Here is a 22,880-nt window from a genome sequence, read left to right as displayed (position 1 = left end):
GGAGAAGACGATAAGGAATGTCAGTTTTTATATTGGTACATGCTATACTTGAAGAAATGAAATATCTTTCAAAATTAACAATAAAAGCCTTTAGAATAGAGGAGTGGCAAGAGCTTTGCAGCTGTTCTTGTGTACTTTCTGCAATCGCCTATAGCAAATACTTACAAATCTCTCCCATTTCCATGTTCCAGCTCATTTGCAGAGGAGTATATCTAACACACTTGCATATTACAGGACAACCAGGAATATCTGAAACTCCTATAGCCAAAACAAAAGTGCAACTACATATATATATATATATTTTATTTTACTTAAAAAAAAATATCACACTTATGTAAACATTGTAATTTTGCTGATAGTCGAGTCCCAAGGAACTGGTGGTTGTAAGTAAGGCGCTGTGCCTAGCACAGGCGCCTCGCCAGGCTTCCTGCAGTACAGTTGCCAAAGTCTGTTCCTTTTTTCCTATGATGGATTTAGCTACCTCTCCAGCCATTTAGAAGCAGGGTACTGATACTTCCACAGCCTTTCCTGGAGGTGGTCTTTCAAACCACAGCTGGGGCAGGGGAAGAGGACGGAGAGTTCCAGAAGAGCCACCTCCGTTTAGGCTGCCGTTTCTGATGAAGGTAGTCTTCCTTTTCACGCTCTTTCCTTGCCCGCTGGTAGTGATCTTCCTCCTTCAAGTACCAGACAGGGGGCCACCGGTGCTTTTCAAAATACTCCTGGTTCGCTAAAACAAGCAGAAATTCAGAACATGTTGACAAAGTAATCCAAGATCATAAATAAAAAGAGATGCACCTTGAAAATCAAAAGCCCATCTTAGACCCCTCCCTAAGACATTAACTGCCTTTTTGTGGATAGAAAGCCCTTGGTGAGACTTCTGAGGAGTGAGAGCACTCAGTGAAGCCCATTCAGCAGAAACATCCCTGGTCTACAGCTAACTGTCAAGAATACAGGTTTGCCCCTAGATACGACTATGGGGTCAAGTACTCCCCTGCTCATCTGCTACTGAAAATAAACAGCTTGTCACCTCTTTGCCACCCTCATTTCAAATACCCTAATGAAGCCCACCTCTTTGCCACCCTCAATACAAAATCTTGAGTGATCCTCTTTCTTCTCTCTTCACTCTATCCAGCCACTTTGCCAGCAACAGACACAGCCATTAGTGTTAAATCCAAGTTATCATCTGTTACCATGGGGCCAGACTCTGGTATAAGCTGCATGGACTGTGTGGCTTGTTCTGCGAGACAGGCTTCATAGTAACAGAAGATGATTTGGTACTGTTCCTGCTGCCAACCTGGCGTTGGGAAGGAGGATTTGAAAGGAAATTAAACTATATCCACGAGAATTCTGGGGCCAGCTGTGCTCAGCCCCAGGAAAAACTAAAACGAAGAGGGAAAGGTCTTTTAAGGAAGGGGTGGGTGAGAAGGGGAAGAGTGGAGGAAGGTGTTTTAAAAGAGGGAAAAACATCAGGAGGGAGGTTAGAAAGGATGTGGTCACAAGGGGGAAGTCTCTAGAAAGAGAATGGGAGGGGCTGACAGATGGTATGAAGGACCTGAAGGAGTTGAGAGACAGAGTAAAGGGACAGGACTGTGAAGGGCATGAGAGAAAAAAAAAACAAGGAACATGTCTCTGAAGAGTGTGCAAATTGTCTGGGAAACAGGTGAGTGGTGAAAAGTAGGAGACTGAGGATGAAGGTAAGAGGGAGGGAGGAGGAAAGATATCTAGGCATGAGTAGGAGTGAGAGAGGTAGAGAAGAAATGCAGAAAAAAGACAAGAGATTAATGTCAGAGCCACATATTTATTTATTGCATTTGTATCCCACATTTTTCCCACCTTTTTGCAGGTTCAGTGTGGCTTACAATATGAGTTAAATGCTAGAAATACATTTTATTACAGGTTGGTTATGAATTACATTGTGCAGAGTTATGCGAAACAATTGAAGTATCGTTAGGGAATGTAACAATGGAACATAAACATTGAAACTTTGGAAGGAAACACTGGGAGCTTGGAGGGCGATAAAAAGGCATGAGGACATATGGTATATATCTTTCTGTGAGTAAAGGTATGAGAGATGTGATATTACGGGAATGAGAATTCAGAGAAAGGAATGGAAGAAAGGAAGGGAAGAAACTAGAAGTGGAAAGGAGACCCTGGAAAATAACTTAGGATAATACCAAAACGAGAGAGCAGGACCAATTCAACTAGAAAAATAAAGCAACAAAGGCAGAAAAAAAAACATTTTGGAGTTAATTTTAGAATCAGACATAAGTGGATGTGGCCAGTCTGCATTCAAAAGTGGCAATTTTAGATACGAAAAAGTACATGCGTACATCGTTCCCTTTCTAAAATTACTGCGAACAGATGCATGTGCGTATCAGTGCTGCTCCACAGCAAGTGTATATACTTGCAATTAGCAAAATCTAGGTGTAAACTACAAACTCCACTCAAATTGTCCCCTGGGAATGTATATATAGGCTTGCTCCTCATATATATTTTTTATATATGTATATGGGGGTAAAACTTTCCAGAACACCTTCTAAATGTAAAATTGGATTTTACACATAGAAAGCCTTTCTAAAATTTTCCTCTTTGGGGTAAAACTTCAAGACGGCAGCAGTGAAGTGTTTTTAGCCATTGGCGGCTTTATGCTCCAATATTCAATGCCAGTCCATATTCCAGCACTAACTGAATATTCAGGTTTGTGCGGCCAGATATACCTCATCTGGTTAAATGAGATATTCAGCACTTAATTTGCTAAGTCAAATTAGATAAAGCTAGGACTGAGTTTTATGTGATCTGATCTGTCCAGTTAACTTAGGTGGTTAAATACTGAATATCAGCACTTAAGTGCTGACTCTTTCCTCAGACCACCCCCAAATCGCCAGTTTTGACTTTAGTGGTTAGTGCAGATATTCAGTGGCACTAAGCAGATAGCCCCGCACAGGCAATTGAACCGGCCTGGAGCCTCTCCTGTCCAGTTAAATTGCTTTGAATATCGACCGTTTTATATTCTGTCTCAGAGGCTGGATTATGTGCTTTTTTTAAATCTTTGCATTTTATCAGTTTTGTTTCCCTTTCTTCATTGTTGCACTGCTCACAGAGTCTGGCTTCTTGGTGTCTGCATTTTTCTGTCCCTAATTTGAGGGTTAATTTGTGTTCCATGTGTCAGACTGAAGTGAGAGATTCTGCCAGCATATGGGGGATGGTGGGGGAATTCTACCAAGAAGGTACTCACATTTACATGCTAAATATGCACATTGCGCATAAATGCCAAAATTCTGCCTAAGCACTATTCTATAAACAAACACCTAAGTGGAATAGCATGTAGCTGGAAGGTGGATGTAAACCTTGGTGATGTTTGGCAGGGTGCACAGTTGTGTGCATAAATTGGAGCCATGCCCTGAGTTGTACAATCAAGGAGAAAAAAATGCTATTGGATAGAGCCCCAGAATGAAGCTTGACAGAACCGGAAGTTATGGAACCATGGTATTATTAAATACCATAGGAACCAGAAAAGCAGCCTGTACTTGACGCTCCAGCGCCACCTGGCCCCTTAACTTGTTGCCTGGCCAGGGTTGCAGCTCTTACAAACATCAAATGGCCTATCATTCTCTCCACCCTGGCGACTGTTGCACAAGGCGGAATTGGAGTCGGACACAGACCAGAATCAAGGTAACACTGTGGGAACCCCAAGGGAGCTGCATCCATCCCTGTGGGATTCCTGCAGACCTGGTGGGGATTCCCACAGTAGTCCCGTGGGTCTGGGGGGATTCTCATGGGGTTCCCGATATCCCCGTGCAGCTCTTTCTTGCTAACGTTTAGGCACCAAAAATGTGCACAAATGACCTGAATACCAGCATATACACACAAAAATGGCAACAATCTAGCTAGTCGCTATTCTCTACAATGGTACTTAAATGCGAGGGCTCGTACTTGAGGGTGGAGTCTGAGCAGAGTGCACAGTATACACGTAGATGACAGAATACTATAATTTACATGCGTCTTTAAGCAATCTAGGGGTGATCATTTGCATCAGCTTTATGGCTGCTATAAGTGGTTGAACCTAAAATATAGGTCTCCATTTGACCTGTTAGGTTACTATTCAGGTTTATTAGTGTTTGATTTACCACCCTCTGCATACTTTTCTTTATAGAATATGCTCCAAATAAGCCTAAAAATAGGCACTCCTTTATTTACTTGCTCATAGGGGGTCAATCTAGAATTGGACACCCCCAGGCCATGTGGTAGGAGTCTAGGTTCTGTTATTGAATAAAAGCGTAACCCAGTATCAGAGCACCTAAAATTTAGGTGCCCACACAGAGATCTGGCATAAGTGCGGCATGGACATATGTAACATACGTACTTAAGGAGCCCTGCCTATGTCTTGCCCGTGTGTACACCCCCTTGCAAATACATGCTATGCAATCAGTCGCTTATTTATATAATAACACTTAGGTAGCAAACTGGTAACTATGTATTTTAAGTGGGCACCTACAGGCATATATGGTAGTATTAGAAACATTTACACAAATGAGCGTGTCTATGTTAGCGCCTGATTTATGGAATTGCCTTTATAGGCCCTGATTCTATATATGGTACTCAGATTTGGGTGTGCTGCCTAGATGCATGCACAACGTGGATAACAAGCTGTTAACCACCAATAATTGGATGCCAATGTCCAAATATTGATGCTAATTGGAACCAATTAGAATCTGCACATACATCTGGCTGCACTCTATTCTATAACGCTGGGTGGTTAAGTACCATAGCGTGCAACCATAAACGGGACATGGCCATGGGATGGGCGGGTCATGGTCGTTCCAAAAAGTTGCATGCAGTGTTATAGAATAATGGGTCTCCGCACTCAACCTGGGTGCCGGAATTTACACCAGGTTTCACAGGAGTAAATCTGGTGCCCACAGCTGGGTGCAGAAACCAGTGCTAGGGCCTCCACCCTTTACAATACAGCACTTATTGCCAAACTTTTCCGGCACCCATTTTTGAGCACTATATATAGAATTCCTCCCATAGTGTTTATATTGAGATTGTATTGCATCTTGTATAGAACCAAGACTTCTCTCCCACATCTAATGAGGCACTTCAATGTCTAAGGGAGGAAGTGCATTTGTGCCCTATCCCAATTCCCACTCCTTTCTCCCTTCACCCCTTCCATGCTGACCTCCAGTCCTTTTTCCCTCTCTTTCCTTTCCCCTTCAGCCTGGATGGTAAGAGGTGAGCAGCACGCTCTGGATTTTCATCTGCTGCCAGACTACACTTGCATTGCACTCATTTTACTATACCCAAGACCCTTTGCATCCTGGGCAACCATCTCTCTCACCTCCCCCTAATTATTGCCCTTGTAGTTTTTATAGCCAGTTTAGAGATAGGGGGGTTATGCTGTGGTCATGGGTGTGAAAAATGGAAATGTCATGTTTCTTTGCTCTACCTAGCTTGCTGTCCCACCACCCCTCCAAATATTTATGTCTAGAGATGCCAGTGGACGTGCAAAGCAATTCTGCAAGCTCAGAGCAGGAGGAGAGAGCGAGGGGGAAGATAGCACATGCCAGGCTGAAAGAGAGGACTCCAAAGGAATTCAACAGTCCAGTTCAACTTCCAGTCAGAACCCATGGTAAAGAACCATTCTAGATTGGCATTTGTGTAATGTTCTCCCAAAAGACATTTCACAGTAATATGTTCCAATGTTTAACTACCTCTACCATGTACAGCACGGAGAAGTGGCTTCTTTGTATAATGATAGTGAGAGACAGGGTCTGTGATCAAAGTTTGCAGTGCAGCATTGAGAAGACATAATTGGTGAGTAGAGAGAAGGGAGAGGGTTCACAGGTGTAAAACTGCACTCACCGAGGGACATGCACTTCATGTCCCGGGGAAACTTGCGACAGACGTTGTTGTAGTTGGTACAGATGTGGTGCAAACACCAGTCGGCCAGCTGGTGGGCACAGTGGAACTGTAAGAGATGGGAACATTTGGCTTGAAGGGTCAGTCATTAGTGCTTCATTTGACTAAGAACAGGTCTGTTTCCAGGAGGCTGATGAGGTGGCTCGGTGGAGTATCTGAATTCAATTCCTGGGTTAAGCCCTCTCTTCTCTGAGCCACCAAGGCTGGAGATACTGCAGTTACATTGGGGCAAGGGAATTTGCCACTGCTCAATGGTGACTTCTAGAAGTCAGACAGTCTGTATTAGCTGACTCCCAGAAGGAACTGCAGTTTATGGCTCCTAGTCAAGGACCATCATTGTGACGGCTAAATTGGGAGGACAAGATATTAAATAAATAAATAAATAAAAAAAGAGGAAAGGGAATGGTTTGCTGGTTTTGGCTTCCCAGTGTACCCTTTTTCAATTCCTCTGAGTCCCTCAGTCCTCAGTGAATCCTGCTGTAGCCAAGGCTCCAAAATTCTCCCAGCAGGGTGCAATCTTTCTAGCTGTGGGAGGCCAGAGTCCTAAGCTGAGCCTACACCTGACTGATCCTGACTCCTGCTAGGCATGGACACTTATTAATTCCTATGACCATTGCACAAGCAGAGATGCCACATTACCTAGTTCCAGGCTAGAAATTTTGGGACAGTCCTGGTTTTGAACTTACATCCCAAAGCAGAGTGGGATTTGTAAAGTCTGATCCTGCCCATTGAAATCAGTATTACATGTCCCATAATGCACCAGGATGGGGTGGTCAGATATTCAGGGCTATCCCAAAATCCAAAGCCTTAAACTGGGTAACTTGGCATCTCAGCACAAGTGGCAGGGGAGAAGCAGCTCACTGCAGGCCGCAGAAGCCCCTACCTAGGAAATATTTACAGCTGCTCTCTGCTACTCCAGGCCTGGTAGATTGAGGTCTGTAGTTGTGTGTAGCATCATGGGGCCTTCATTACAATCAGATCACTTGAGCTTCCCCTTTCTAAAGCATCTGTGATTCACACAAAGAGCTGCTGTGAATATCAGGTGATGTACATCACTCTAGAAAACTGCTCCGAGTTTTAAACTCAACGATGATCTGTGCTGGCCCCTAAACTTTCCCAAAGGAGCTTCATCTTGTGCCCAAAGTGTGGAATGCACAACAGGGCCAAAAACAGAGTGGTGTGCACTGGGAGTCCTGTCCCTTCTCTTGCTCTTAGCTTTAGCTCTTCCTTATCCTCACTGTTCCTGTAATGTCTATCACTCTCTGCAAAACATCAGCCAGGTTATTTCCTTCAACTCTGTTTTCCCATCTCTCCATCCAGACTCAGCCACAGTATCACTTTACTACAGCAAGCCAATATCACCTGAGCTAGTTCCAGTAACACGAGTACATCTCCATCAATGTCCACGTGCATCTGAGCTGCTTCCATGAGTGCTGTTACTGTGTACTGCTCTGTAACACAAAACACATATATATTGAGGTTAGGAGGTGTTACATACAGATCAGTGTAACACACACATATACACACTGAGGTTGGAAGCTGCCAGACTGCACATGCACCCACTGAGTTAGAGGGTCTCTCAATGCAGTGCTCTCTAAACACATCTGTAGAGAGTTACCTGTGAGAGCAACCAAATGTGGCAAACAAAGTCGATTGGCCAAGATGATGAGGTCTATGGCATCGAGGTCTGGGCTAGCTGTGAACTGGCCAGTGTAGAGGTACTCCAGCACAGCTCGCATGCTACTCTTCGTGGTGTACGGAATAGCCACCTCAAGAAAGACACAAGAAAGGATGGTTTTTACTACAGGCTGTGAATTCTTCTAGCAGACACTCTCCAGGAAGTACAGGCCTTAAACAATCAAAGAAGGGAATTTACAGCAGCAAAATGACAAATGTTATGGTGGAGTCCATAAACCATGAAAGCAGACTTGGGGAAAAGCCACTACTAATCCTGGAGGGGGGGGGGGGGGGGTCAGTAGCATGGAATCTTGCTACGCTTGGGGATCCTGCTAGATACTTGTGACCTGGACTGGTCAATGTTGGAAACAGGATACTGGGTTTGATGGACTTTTGGTCTGACTCCATATGGCAGCTCTTATAGTCTTTTTATCGGCTGCAGTTAGCATTGCTAGAACTCGGATTTCTTTAAATTACAGATTTTTCTTACATCATGTTCTAGAATGATTATGTTGAATGGTTTGAAGCATTATAAACATGAGCAGATGCTTTTGGAAAGCTGTGGTAAGAAGCTTGTGGTCTCATGTAAGTCCTACCACCCTAAAATTCATCTAGCACTTGGCAGTTATCCTAATGTATAATAGATCCATCCTATATAATAAAACGCACCTCCCAACATTCTGAAGCCGAGAAAGTGAAGCCTTCATGACATAGGAGCCAACTTTTCAAAATTATTGGGGGTGCTAAGCCCAGTGGAAATAACCTCTCCCTGGACAAATACAAGGAATTTTCTCAATATTGGGGGTGCTCAAGCACCCACAGAGTCGGCTCCTATGTCATGCCTTGAAGCATTCCTGCAACGTTCTGGAACTACGTGTCGTCAATTGAGGAGATGGAGCCTTATCAAGGCTTCATTTTCTCTCTCACACACACACACTCACTCTCTGTCTCTCACACACACACATTCCGAGGAAAGGGGGGCATGGAACACGCTGGGGAGGAGAGGGAAGGGGCATGGAACTCGGAGGGAAGGGGGGGTCAAGAACTCAGAGGGGAGAGGAGAGGGAGGGAGAGAGTGAGGGAGGGGGGCTTGCACCTCAGATGGAAGGGGGGCCTGAAACTCAGAGCCCCACACACACACACTCTCTCTCTCTCTGACACACACACACACACACACTGTCTCTCATTCTCTTTCTCACTCACACACACACTCTCTCTCAAACATACACACTCCGAGGAAAACCTTGCTAGCACCCATTTCACTTGTGTCAGAAACGGGCCTGTTTTACTAGTAATATATAACAGAGCCAAACAACCACCCTCAATACTCACTTCTTTAGTACTACTCTCTACAAAAGGACCCCCAAACATGGCAGCCATCCAGTCACAGCTGGAAATGAGCAAAGGCTTGTGGGCACTGATAGTTCCATCGTCTAGGACAAAGGTCACATCTGCAAATAAAACAGGCAGAGAAGAAGTGTTAAGAGTTCTTCTCAAAAGTTCTGTAGTAGAAAGGATGATAGCTTCAGTATTAATTGTTTGCATGGGAGCAACTATTCCTTGTTGAGGAATGTTATTTTCATTGTATGTGAATCTTTCAATAAAAATTTAAAGTTTAAAAAAAAGTTTTTTTTCTCAATACTGAAGACTGAGAATACAAGATAAGATGCTGGAAGATGTGGGGCAGCACATCATCCAACTTTACAGAATGAACCAGGAAAACATAAGATGTGTCATGTGCACTGTCCAGGCCTTTCACAGATTTCTAAAGAAAAATAAACAATGGGATAAGGATGGGCGTGCTCAGCCAGGTTTTCAGGATACCAACAAAAAATATGCATGACATAGGTTTACACAGAATGTAAGCAGTACGTGCAAATTTATCTCATGCATGTTTATTGTGGAGAACCTGAAAATCCAACTGGCTGGATGTGCCCAGTCCTGCTCTAGGGACATACAGAACATCAATAGGACGCTGTTATGGAAAAGTAACTTAACGCTCTAGGTTCAATCTTATGTAACTTTCACTGAAATAATCCCGAGAATAGGTTAGTACATTTAATCAAATGCAGCAGGGATATACTGTACATGGGGATGGGGAGGATTGGGAAATGAAGAGGGTGAGGGAGATAGAAGAACATGTACTCTAAAAAAATTTGGAAAAATAATGTTAGAAAACAAATTCTGCTAGGTTGCCAAATAGAGGAGGTTGACTACACCTGAGCCTGAGAGAGGGACATGATTTTGATGAAGCAGCAGGCTGAGAAGCGATTAAGGTTTCAGCACAGGGAAATTAAAGTGATATGGGAAGAAATTACAGCTTAGAAATAATTTCTACAGGTGAATTGGCTGTTACCCAGTTTAATCTGTAGTCTGAAAATTGCCCTCCCAGATTGCAGCTGAAAGTCTGTGCACTTCAGATGTATGGGACTTTTAACACAGTAACAATAAGCTTCCTACAAAAGGGGGGGGGGGAGCAGACAGTGTAGATCTGGGCATTTTGAAATCTGCACACATTTTTCTGCAGGTGGATTTTTGCTGGGAAAACAACATACAAGTGACCTTGTGTACTTTGTGTCAGCAGCAAGTTTCAAAGTTTATGTATGTATTTTCACTTTGAAAACTGATGCAAAACAACAATTATGTCCCAATGCCCCCATTGTGCAAATTGCTTCACTTTATGTATCACGTCAGATAGAAAGATGCTTGTGGTCGACAGGACACTGCAACTAAACTCTAGAATGTGCTAAATGTCAGACTGAGTACATAAGGGAAGAGAGTAATGTGATCACCTCTAGTGGCTACTTATGTCCCCCAGTCCCCCCAGCTTAGACAAATGGCCTGCATAGGGTTTTTAGAACCATTGCTAATAGCAATGCCAAAGAAAATACCAGAAAAGGTGCCCTTGGCCAGGCACTCCTTCACACGATTGCTTCTCCTGACATGGAAGGCTTTGGTGATCTCCTGGTTCATGAAGGCCTCATTATTCAGAACATTGGCCACCATCATTCTAAGGTCAAATACTTCTAGCAGTTCTGCAATGTGGGCGATTTGCATGAGGTCACGCTCATTCTCATCCAGCTCTCCTGTATAGAGGTACTTAAGCACTGCACGGAAAGGACCTGGCTGGATGGAAGGGTCCATCTTTACCATCATCATTAAGCGGGGTTTATAAGTAATAGGCTCTTCTGCCATCTCTTCCTGGATGCTCACAAATGCCCGGCTCCAGGAAGAGAGAATCCTCCCTCGCCTCATTCTCAGTTCTCCATTCTGAAAGGTGCTTGACCTCAAGATTCCATCACTAGTAGAAGTTCGAAGGCACTGCTGGCCACAGCTAATGTCCTCAGTGCTCTCACAGATATCAAAGCTGGCAGCTCTCATAAGAAAGTCCCTACCCTGTCTCTCCTCCTTGTGAAACGTCCGCTCATTATTTGCAGAACCCCCTTGCAGATCTTCACTCAGGTCCATCAGGAATAAGTCATAGAATTTGGAGGAGGAAGTGGAGAGGTAGATCTTGTGTGCATAGATTTTAATCCGCTCCTGAAGCACCAGGATAATATCAGCACACAAGTGGTCCTCCAGCAAGTGAGCAGGGTGGTCTTCATTGTTAGAAGGAGGATCTGGTACCATTATGATGGGTGGAGGTGGTTTGGGAGGAAGGAAGGGAGCCTGGAGTAGTGGCCTTTGGACATTTCGCAAGTGAGACTTCCAGAATTGGAGGTGTCTTCTGGAAATTAGAGCAGCTCTGATAGCATTGTCAAAGACATCCTTGATACCAAACTGGGCAACCACACTGGTTTCATAATAGGGAATTCCAAGCTCCTTGGCAACTTCTCGTCCTTTCTCTGGTGGAAGTATCTCATTGGGTTTGATTGGCCTAAAACAGGAAATTCAGAACATCACAACTTAGCCAAAAAAAGCAACTTAACTTCAAAATGTTAAAAAAATGCCCTTTTTTATGCCAATATTTGTTATATCACTAGAGATTGTGGTTCTTTAGTGTGTGTGTAGCCACAGTATGAATTATACATAAATCTTACAATCCTAATATATGTGGGAAGCAAATCTTGTAGGAATGTAGGATATGTAATTCAAAATTGTTCAAATGTCATAATAAAGTGCTGGTAAATTAAACAGAAAGACTTGTTAAAAAAAAAAGGGACAGAAAGATATTTCCCTGATTGAAATGACAGAGGAAAAATAATTGACACTCTTTTTAGAGAGCTGCATGAGAATGGAGATTGCAGGAATCCCACAGAACCCACAGGTCTGACTTCCAGGTTTGCAGGACTCCTACGGGGTTGGAAGAAGTCGCTGCGGGTTTCCTGCTGGAGTGTAGTGAAAATCTCTGGCAACACCAGGATACAGCTTGGCGCACACAGAGAGGTTACTAGAGCATCAGAATAAGGCTTGGAATGCCTCGAGAGGCAGCTGGAATATCAAGCTGAGGCTTGGAGTACTCGCTGGATGAACAGTGAATACCGTCCAAAAAAACCCGCAGAAGTCATTTCCAGGAAGGAGGAGAGAGGCTGCTGGGGTTGGGAGGCAATGGGGTAGAGGAACGTTTGGGTGAAGTATTGATGAAAGTACCTGTGGATACGAGTGAGGATGGAGGAGATTAATTGTGGGGATGGGAGGGGATGAAATTGAGTAATAAATCTAAAACCCCAAATCTAAAAATCTAAATCTTAGCAGGTACGGATGGGTATGAGATAGATTCCAGTGGGAACAGGAAGGGATTGGTGAAATTTCTGTCCTTGTGCAACTCTCTAATGCTCTCCTATCCCTGCCTCAGGTCTGTGCTCCAGTGCAATGCAAAAAGTTGGCTACTTATAGTAAGGCATATTAACATGGCTCCTTCCAACAAGTGGCAATGGAGCCATGCTTTACAGCAGCTGCTCTTGAGGCCAGTTTTTTGTCATGCTGCCAATCTCCAGCTCCCACCAGTGCACAAAGGTGACCAGGATGGCCTGTGCTCGACACTTGCAAGCTTCTAGAAGGTATAGGGAGCGCATGTTCAAAACACTGCTGAAAGGCACCTTGGCCGGGTATGTTTTAGCTGCTAGCCAATTAAGTCTATAAGCAACCCAACTAATACTCCTGGAATTTTTTTTTCAGTATCTGCATAGCTAATTAACAGCCATACATTTTCAAAACTTCCAAAATTTTGCAGTTAGGTGGTTAGATCGTAGTCTATGTCCATCTTGGGAGATTCTGAGCCAGAATGTGTCTGTGCTTTTTCGGGAGGTTACATTACCTGGCTAGGGGGCGCCGTGCTCGGTTCACTGCTTCCAGATCTGCATAGCGAAGGTCGAGCTGGCAGCCTACGAGGATGACAGGTGCTCGTGGGCAGAAGTGCTTGATCTCAGGGTACCACATGGTCTTCACATGATAGAGGGAATTTGGGTTAGCGATAGAAAAACAGAGAACTACCACATCAGACCTAGGAGAGAGAAGACTAGCTTTAATGCCATTCTGAATATGCAATTATGATCCTATGTATCTGTCCCAGCTAGACCCAGTGATACTGTTTTGTTTTTTACTTCTAATACTAAACAGGACCTATTTACTAAGCTGTGTAGCTGCTTATGTTAAATCTTTTTATTAGGAAAGTCAATAAACAATACAATGGTGTATTGAATTTTACATAAAAACATTTCCCTCTCAAACTAACCTCTACCCATACCTATCTTGCCCCCCCCCCTACCAATCAAATAAAATACACAGCATGCTATGATCCACACACATATATAAACAAGTAGTGAACAGAACTTCAATGATACTACATATTAAAAGGTATCACTATTTATCCCAGTACTCTAGCCTTCCCTTCAATGTACACTAAAACACTAACAGCTACCCAAGGGTTCTTACTCTTGTGACCCCCAAGGTCCTTGCAAAGAAAATGTCATACCACTCCCCCCCACTCTAGGCATGCCATTCAACAATATTTACTAATGGTCATGGCTTACAGGTGATTTAATAGTAGACTATGCCCTCTCAGACTCAAAGCATTCAAATAAGCATCCTACACCAGTAAAAAAAAAAAAGTTTCCTTTTCAATGATCCCCTCTTTTCAAGTTGATGAAGCTGGTTTCTTCAATATCAATATGTCAGTGATTCAGGAGATGTCCAGTGATGAAATGTGCATTTCTGGGCAACTAGGCATAGTTTGCTACAGTAGCGTAGGTATGGGGAGAGGGGCCTGGGCCCCCCACGTGGGTTTTGCCCCTCCTCCCCACTGCTCTCTGCCCCCACTGCAACCCCACATACCTGGGATGGCGGGGGTCCCCATGCCCTGCCAGCAGAAGCTATCCTGTGGTGATAATTGGCATCATGCTGCCTGTTCTGTTTTCCTGCCCCAGTGCGCATACTCAAGTTTTAAACTGAGCATGCATGCGAGGGAGGGAGAACCAAGGCAGACAGCAAGGCGCCAAGTATCACCACAGGAAAGTCTTCTGGTTTGGCTGGTGGGGGGTCTTCAAGCCCCACCAGCACAAGCTTTCCTGCGGCGATATTTAGTGTACAAAATACCACTATCTCAAAACACCCCTTGCTCCACCGAGTCTACAATGACCCCATCAAGACCGGAGACCATGTAATGCACCACAGATACCCAAAGCCACTGTATATATGGATAGCTCCAAAAGGAATGTACTAACGTGTTATCCGTGCTTTTGTATTTAAGGCAAAGTGGTGACTGCGCTCTGCTTATTTTTGAATATCTGTGCGTGAGAAAAGTAAGCTCTGTGCAACACTCATAACTATATAAGTATTGCCAGACCGAGACAGACCGAGTCCATCAAGCCCTGCATCCTGTTCCCAACAGTGGACAATCCAGGTTACAAGTACCTGGCAAGATCCCACAACAGTACATTTTATGCTGCTTATCCTAGAAATAAGCAGTGGATTTTCCCCAAGTCCATTTTAATAATGGTCTATGGACCTTTAGGAAGCCATCCAAACCTTTTTAAACCCCACTAAGCTAACTGCTTTTACTAAATTCTCTGGCAACAAATTCCAGAGTTTAATTACACGTTGAGTAAAGAAAATTTTCTCCGATTCGTTTTAACATTTACTACTTTGTACTTATTGAATAAGCCATAGAGACGCCTCAAATCTCTCTGTAACCAATGAAGCAGCAGCATCGCCACTTAGGGAATACTACCATATAGATCAAGCTAACTCTCCCCATCAATGTAATCAGTAGGTCCCTCCAACTGTCCAATAATCTATGTGCATCTTCAATTATGAGCGGTACATTAACAGAATAGAAAATTGGTGACATCCATTGCTAACTGAACAGCAAAATATTTAAATTATTTAGTTGCCCATTTGAAGGGAAACTGGTCACATTATTCTTTTATACAATCAGATGAAGGTAATGCCTCCAATTTGTGAAGATTCAAGCAAAAATCAGCATATTCCCCGTAGGAATTAACACCATACTAACTGCCATATTTACATGGAAATGGACTGCATCTTACAGTTAACACGAATGTCATTACTGCACATTAACCAGTAATGTATCAGATAATGCAGAGCATTTAATGCTACCTCAAGAGATTGCTGCTAAATGCATTGAATGTTATCAGCCATGGTAGCAACGTTTTCTTTGAGTTAACTGCACAGCTGCCTTCCCCAAAGTGCTGCAAACAGTTCTAACAGTTAACAGGGCTTTTGCAGATACAATGCATTAATTTTATCTTTCACTACAAGATAACTGCAAAGTGCACTTTAGCAAATAGGGGACACTGGCTTTCCTGCAATCCATATACTCTGGAAAGAAGCAGCACTTCAGAAGATAATCACCAACACTTCCTCTGTATTCCTGTTTAAAATAAAAAAAATCCTGTGAGACTGAATTACTTACCTTCCATAAGCAAAACGTCGATCTTTGTGATGGTCCCCGAATGTATCCCACAGTCGTAGGGACACACTGACATCATCCACCACATCTCGTGAACGTTCCAACACCTGAGGAATAGGGAACCGTATTGTTAAAAGATAAGATGACTGAAGTGATCTCATTAAAGGACAGAGGCACCCAATGAACCATAAATCCCTCACTAACGTCAAAGAGCCTAAAACAGAAAATTGCTACTCCTGGGAGAATTCATTATTAGAGGAATCACCTTGAAATCACAGTTCAAGGGACAGAAAAAGGTTAAATGCCTCCTGGGATCCTCAGCCAACAAAACACAAACCAAACTGTGAAAGAAATTAGAAAGTAAGGATTATAAAACTGATGTTATCTACCTGGGAACAAATGACCTGGTTAGTACACAGGGTTCAGAATGCTCCCGTATCCTTACGGATTCTGCTACCAGACTGCTGAAGAAAGAATCCCTTATGTGTCAGTACTGAAGTTAGAATCTTCTTATAAAGCTGCTTTTTCTCTGCAGGAATGTAGATTATTTTCGCATATTATTCCACTGTCTTTTGTATACTTTTACTCCACTTTGCCCACCTTTCCTAGTTTTCTATGGATTTCCTCCAGGTGAGTCTGATATGTACGAATGGGGAGAGGGATCTTGGGGTGATAGTATCTGAGGATCTGAAGGCGACAAAACAGTGTGACAAGGCGGTGGCCATAGCTAGAAGGTTGCTAGGCTGTATAGAGAAAGGTGTGACTAGCAGAAGAAAGGAGGTGTTGATGCCCCTATATAAGTCGTTGATGAGGCCCCACCTGGAGTATTGTGTTCAGTTTTGGAGGCCGTATCTTGCTAAGGATGTAAAAAGAATTGAAGCGGTGCAAAGAAAAGCTACGAGAATGGTATGGGATTTGCGTTACAAGATGTATGAGGAGAGACTTGCTGACCTGAACACGTATACGCTGAAGGAAAGGAAAAACAGGGGTGATATGATACAGCCGTTCAAATATTTGAAAGGTATTAATCCGCAAACGAACCTTTTCTGTAGATGGGAAGGTGGTAGAACTAGAGGACATAAAATGAGATTGAAGGGGGGCAGACTCAAGAAAAATGTCAGGAAGTATTTTTTCAGGGAGAGAGTGGTGGATACTTGGAATGCCCTCCCGCGGGAGGTGGTGGAGATGAAAACGGTAACGGAATTCAAAAATGCATGGGATAAACAAAAGAATCCTGTTCAGAAGGAATGGATCCTCAGAAGCTTAGCAGAGATTGGGTGGCAGAGCCAGTGGTGGGAGGCAGGGCAGACTTCTACGGTCTGTGCCCTGAAAATGGCAGATACAAAATCAAGGTCAGGTATACACAAAAAGTAGCACATAGAAATAGCACCTCTACAGTACAAACAGATGCATGCTGAACACTGGTTGCCAATTCACCACCGGATATTCTACTACATTCTCTCACTAGTATACAAAATCCACCACTCAGGAATCCCCCTACAATTGACAAGGGAAAAGTGGAAATCTCAACAAATACATCTGTTCGGTGTTCTAGGGAGAAACATTTGGAGGTCCGCAGATAATTGAGAAAGATATATACGGAGAGAATACAGGTACCACATCACTGACAGAAGATATATTATTTCTGAAGAGATTGCAAAACTGAAAGTGGACACCACCACCAAAGGACCTGAAGATATACAGGGTGAGGCAAAAAAAAAAAAAAAAAAAAAGTAAATTCCTACAGGTTTTTTGCTGTTTTTTCAACAACCGTTGGAATTTCAATAAGAAAGTTTACGGCTTGTTACCAGTGTGTTTTCTCTAGCAAAAAAGGTGCCGGTACTCAAATGCTAGGCCATCCTTCAGGAGTGGGGTGATCACTGAGGGACCCACCCCATAATAGCCAGGCCCCCTGCAACCAGTCATAGAATCTATGACAAGACGGAATTGGTGTGTAGAGCCTGAGCTCTATCAATAAAACTTGGGGTCCATGGGTCAATTTTAGCAAACAGTGGAAAAGGTGCCGGTACTCAGTACCTCCAAGTACCCCCTCAAAAAAAGCCCTGGTTGTTACCATCTACGTTTATGCTCTGAGTGGAATGAGATTATCTTTAAACATGGTGAAGTTAGACTTGTGTAACCACCCAGCGATTTGAGCGCGTTTGCACTGTAAAACTACCAATATTCGGAAAAATAAAAGCATACCAGCTTACTGATAATAATGTCATAGTGACAGACTTTGTAAACGATAACCTGAAGTTGAATAATTTGTATTTAATATGATAATTTACAGATAACTTCTTTACAAACATTTTGGACTGAACGACAATCATGGCAAGGTGTTAGTAGTTGACAAAATGAGAATCCAGACACTGCGTAAACAAGGTCTCAGAGCAAAGGCGATAGTTTCTGCGTATCATCTCAAGAACTGGAAGCTCAGCACTGTGAAGAAAATTTGCTGGCCTCAATCAAACAGACTCTGCGATGGAACTCAAGGTCTTTTGAATGATGTTATTTTACTGTGCTTTTAACTCAAACATTTTTATTGCACAAACATTGCTAGGTAGGTAGTAATGCTAAAATATCAGTAACATCAACATAGCTTAACATAATTAAATATTATTTAATAGTAATTACTATGATGATTAACCCCTGTTTACAAAGCCAAGCCGCAATACCAACACAGCCCATTCAAAGTGAATGGGCTTTGTTGGCTTTAGCGCACCAGCAGCTGCTAGTGTGGCTTTCAAAATAGGGGGGTAATTGCTGAGAAAGCTGGAAAAAAAATCGTGTAGTGGGTTACTTTTTTTTTTTTGCTTCACCTTGCACATCCCAGGATACTGCGGGAGCTCAGACAGATATTAGCAGGTCCTCTCTAAAGGAGAAATTAGGTCTTACCTGATAATTTTCTTTCCATTAGTTCTTCACACTATTCCAGGACAAGTGGGTAGTTATGTCCATAGACCAGCAGGTGGAGAATACAGAACTGAGCACCATTACATAGCTCCCTGCTAGCAGCTCAGCTCCTCAGTATCCGTTCTCAAGCAAGGAAGAAACCATACCCAATCAGGAGCATGGTCAGCAATCAACATATCCAGACCCAAGAACCATTCAAAGATAAGGCCCCTGGAAAACAGGATACAAAGACAGTACATAGAGCCACCAACAAAGGCATCGCACCACGGGAGGGCTCCTGGAATAGTGTGAAGAACTAATGGAAAGAAAATTATCAGGTAAGACCTAATTTCTCCTTCCATTACATTCATTCCCACTATTCCAGGACAAGTGGGATGTTCAAAAGCTATCCCTACGAGGGTGGGAAGCCGAATCTGCCATACGCAGAACCAACGCCCCAAATGTAGCTGCTGCCTGAGCGGCACCAGCCATTCTACCATACTTACTGAAGGTATGCAGCAAAGAGTACGTCGCTGACCTACAGATAACTATCAGAGAAGACATTGAAGCCTCCGCCCAAGACGTAGCCATACATCCAGGAGAGAGAGCCTTCAACCTGAGAAGTGCCTCCCAGGATACAGGCTGAGACCACAGCCACCTTCACCCACTGGGCAAAGAAAGCCTTGGGCAACTTGAGACCCCCCACCCCCCCTGCTGTTTACCAAACAGCCCAATAGGACCAAACGAATGATGAAAAACATCAGGAACCGTGAAATGCAAGAACGCTCTGCTAAGACCAGAAGCCTCCAAAAAACAGACCGCTGACTATGGAAAAAGACCAACAAACACTAAGGCAAGAAGGCGCTTACTGAGCCGGGCCGCAGGGAGCAACTTTAGTCTGCGTTGATATTCCTGGGACATCGGAGACCATTGTTGAAGCAGGGCAATCTGCAGAGGCCTCATATGCGCTCTCGCCCAAGGCACCACCTCCAAGTTGGCCGTCATCAACCCCAGCAGCTGGACAAAGTCCCAAGCTCGTGGGCGAGGCATCCGCAGGAGCAGACGGACCTGATTCTGAAGCTTGCACTGCCTTTGGTCGGGGAGAAAGACAAACTCCGATGCCGTGTCGAACCGGACCCCCCAAATACTCGAGAGACTGAGAGGGGGGTCAGGTGACTTTTGGGTATATTGACCAGCCAGCCTAGCGCCTGCAGGACCGCCACCACTCTGGCTGTGGCAAGATGACTCTCGGTTGCCGAATCCGCTCTGATGAGTCAGTCGTCGAGATAAGGGTGAACTCTGATACCCTCTCACCTGAGACAGGCAGCTACGACCACCATTACCTTGGAAAAGGTACGGGGAGCTGTGGCTAGGCCGAAAGGCAAGGCCTGAAACTGGAAATGCTTTCCAAATACCGCAAAGCAGAGGAACCGCTGGTGTGGAGGCCAGATAGGAATGTGCAAATAAGCTTCTTTTAGGGCCAGAGATATGAGAAACTCTCCTGGCTGTACCACCGCTATGACGGAGCACAGGGTCTCCATACGAAAATGTCGTACTCTGAGAGCTTTGTTGACTCTTCGTAAGTCAAGGATCGGTCTGAAAGACCCACCTTTTCAAGGCACGACAAAATAAATGGAATAGCGGCCGCAGCCGCGTTCGGTGGGAGGCACCGGGATCACCGCTCCAAGGTGCAGCAAGACTTGTAAGGTCTCCTCTACTGCCGCCCGTTTTACGGCAGTGCCGCATCGGGGCTCCACAAACACGTTTCTCACCGGGGCACCTAATTCCAGTCGGTAACCTTCTCTGATCAGGTCCAGGACCCACTGATCTGAGGTAATCTTGGTCCACTCCTCTAGAAAGAGGGAAAGACGTCCTCCTATTGCAGGCAAAGAGGAGTGGACCGGCGTCCCATCATTGTGGAGGACGCCCCTGAACTCCTGGCCTTGAACCGGCCCCTGCGGAACGTTTGTCCAATCGAAAGCAGTTCCTCTGCTGAAAACGGGCACGTTGAGAAAACCCAGCAGAGCGCCCTGGGCGATACCTGCGAGCTTCACGGAAGCGAGGTCTGGAAGAGAAGGGAAACACAGAACCCTTGGAAGAAGGCCTCGACCTATCCTCAGGTAACCGCTGGGGTTTAGATTCCCCCAGGTCTTTCACAATCTTCTCCAATTCCTCTCCAAATAACAGGAGGCCCTGAAAGGGTAGCCTCACCAGCCTTTGCTTAGAAGCCATGTCAGCCGCCCAATGCCGCAGCCGCGGGGCAACCTCAGAAAGGGGGCCTGCACCATCGGCGGGCTGTTCCACCACCTGCTGTAGCCAGGAAAGACATGCCTGGGCTGCATAGGAACTGCAAATAGACGCCCTCAAGGCAAGGCCCACAATTTCAAAGGACCGCTTCAGCGCAGACTCCAGCCGCCGGTCCTGCATATCTTTCAAAGTGACCCCTCCCTCTACTGGGAGAGTGATCTTTTTTGTCACCACCGTGACCAATACATCCACTTTAGGCATCCCCAAAGGGGCCAAGTGCTCCTCACGAAGAGGGTAAAGCTGACCCATAGCCCTGGCCACTTTCAAAGGCCCATCGGGGTCAGACCATCAAGCAGAAATAAGCTCTTGGATGGAGTCATGCACCAGAAAGGCCCGAGTAGGCTTCTTAGTACTCGCCATCCTAAGATTAACAGAGGAGGCCTCGCCTTCAGCAGGATCATCAATCGAGAGGGCCTACAAGGCGTCAGTAATGAGAGCTGGCAGCTCGTCGCGGTGGAAGATCCGGACCGCATTGGGATCATCCAAATCCAGTGGCAAACAGGCACCCTCCTCTGGATCATCCGTCTCTGAGGGCCTGCCAGATCCGCCAGACTCCCCACAGCCCGCCCACGGTGAATTTACCCGTCTATGTTTAGCGTGTTTCCAACTCTCGGGGAAGGAAATAACCTCTGAAGCCATCCCCGGGGCATCAACACCCGGAGGGAAGCCAGGATGCAACGCAGTGTCAGACACCTGCAGCAGAGCTCCTTTTCAGCATGAAAGCCTTATGCATTAAAAGCACAAACTCAGGGGAGAAAAACTCACCCTGACCCTCCGCCTCCGAATTAGGAGAAACGGATGTAGGAGCTCCTCTGGCAGCCTCTAAACGAGGCGTCCCCCTGCACTCAGACTCCTCCGCAACCGCGAGGGTTGAGGCATGCGGCACTTCCAAAATGGCGCCCGCTGCCAGCTCCATCGAGCGGGAAGAAACATTGTTTGCCATGCTCATACTAGCGTGAGCGTCTAAGGAGCACATTTTACACAGCCCCGCTGCTGATCTGCGTTTACAGCGGGAGCAGCAATTACTCCTTCAGCAGCCATCGTCCGACAGGACGGGAATATAGCAATACAATGGCGGCTTCACGCCAAAACTTACCCCGATCGGAAACGGCGTCGGTGGGACCTCCCTGGAGGAGCTGGGCACCACTCTCTCCTCAGAGGACAGAGTCAACGAGCTCCGGTCAAGCTGCACAGAACCAGAATCACTGGAAAAAGCCTCAGAACAGCCACAAAGTAAAAGCACGCTCTTTTTTTTTCTTTTTTTAACGCTGTGAGGAAAGTTGGAGGCAGGCAGCAACAGAGGGACTCCGGGAGGCAGGGGGAATGGGTAAGGCAGGGAAAGGGCGAACATATATGCCTTTAAAGTGGGCACCACCAGCCACAACACCCCTGCTCAACTGGCAAAGCACAGGAGCCATCCCAGGCAGTCTGAAATCTAGGAGCTGATCAAGCTACGTCCACACCTGCTGGGAGATAGAGAAATACTGAAGGCAGTTGGGGCTAGCCATCCAAGAGGCACTATGGTTTTTCAGTGTTCACATGCTGGTAGGCAGATACAACCCATCAGTTAATGGATTCATCTGCTGCTGATGACAAGGAAGTATGCTTTTTTTTGTGGATAACATGAAGATCAGCAACAGAGTGGAAACCTTGGAGGGAGTGGAAAGCACGAGAAGTGATATACAAAAATTAGAAGCTTAGTCTAATGCTTGACAGTTTAGTTTTAATCTGAAGAAATGTAGAGTGTTACATTTGGGGGTACAGAAACCAGCAGGAGCTGTATGTAAAAGGCTGAGGTGCTCTGACCAGGAAAGAAACCTCAAGGGGGCAGTGTTGAGGACATCAAGGTGGCAAAACAATGTAATAATGTGGTGGCCAAAGCCAGAAGGAATGCAGTGTTAATGCACCTGTAAAAGTCATTGGTCTGACTGCACATGGAGTACTTTGTTCAGTTTTGGTGATCATATCTTGTCAAAGACATATAAACTCTAAGAGGAAAGCAACCAAAATGGTATGGGGTCTGTGCCAGAAGATACATTAGAAGAAACTTGAAGACTTGAGTATAAATACCCTGTAGGAGAGAAAGGACAGGGAAGATATGTGTTATCAAGCCCACATTGTCACACCACAATCTACCTTCACAATACATCAAACTGTCTATCCAAACGATCTGCAATTAAAAATCTTAAGAGTAATCTTAGACAAACATCTC

General features: G+C 44.9%; 1 protein-coding gene across 5 annotated transcripts in view; it reads right to left on the bottom strand.

Annotated features, from left to right (window-relative positions):
- Positions 1-330: 330 nt before the first annotated feature.
- The window catches only part of RHOBTB2 (Rho related BTB domain containing 2), a 65,882-nt gene continuing 43,332 nt past the window's right edge, over positions 331-22,880 (bottom strand). For 3 of the 5 annotated variants that reach the window (XM_030202041.1, XM_030202042.1, XM_030202043.1), the window contains 8 exons: positions 15,470-15,573; positions 12,854-13,039; positions 10,488-11,473; positions 8,929-9,047; positions 7,538-7,688; positions 7,282-7,370; positions 5,863-5,968; positions 331-727 (listed from right to left, as the gene is read on the bottom strand). In XM_030202041.1, coding sequence (XP_030057901.1) covers positions 543-727; positions 5,863-5,968; positions 7,282-7,370; positions 7,538-7,688; positions 8,929-9,047; positions 10,488-11,473; positions 12,854-13,039; positions 15,470-15,573 — 1,926 coding nt within the window. In that variant the 3' untranslated portion in view covers positions 331-542. Of the gene's footprint in view, positions 728-5,862; positions 5,969-7,281; positions 7,371-7,537; positions 7,689-8,928; positions 9,048-10,487; positions 11,474-12,853; positions 13,040-15,469; positions 15,574-22,880 lie in introns of those variants that run through there. The other 2 variants (XM_030202046.1, XM_030202045.1) reach the window with 2 other exon arrangements.

This window comes from Microcaecilia unicolor, chromosome 4 (genome assembly GCF_901765095.1).
Source record: "Microcaecilia unicolor chromosome 4, aMicUni1.1, whole genome shotgun sequence".
NCBI lineage: Eukaryota > Metazoa > Chordata > Amphibia > Gymnophiona > Siphonopidae > Microcaecilia > Microcaecilia unicolor.
Note: the sequence above shows the minus strand (reverse complement) of the source record. Positions and strands in the feature narration are given on the sequence as shown.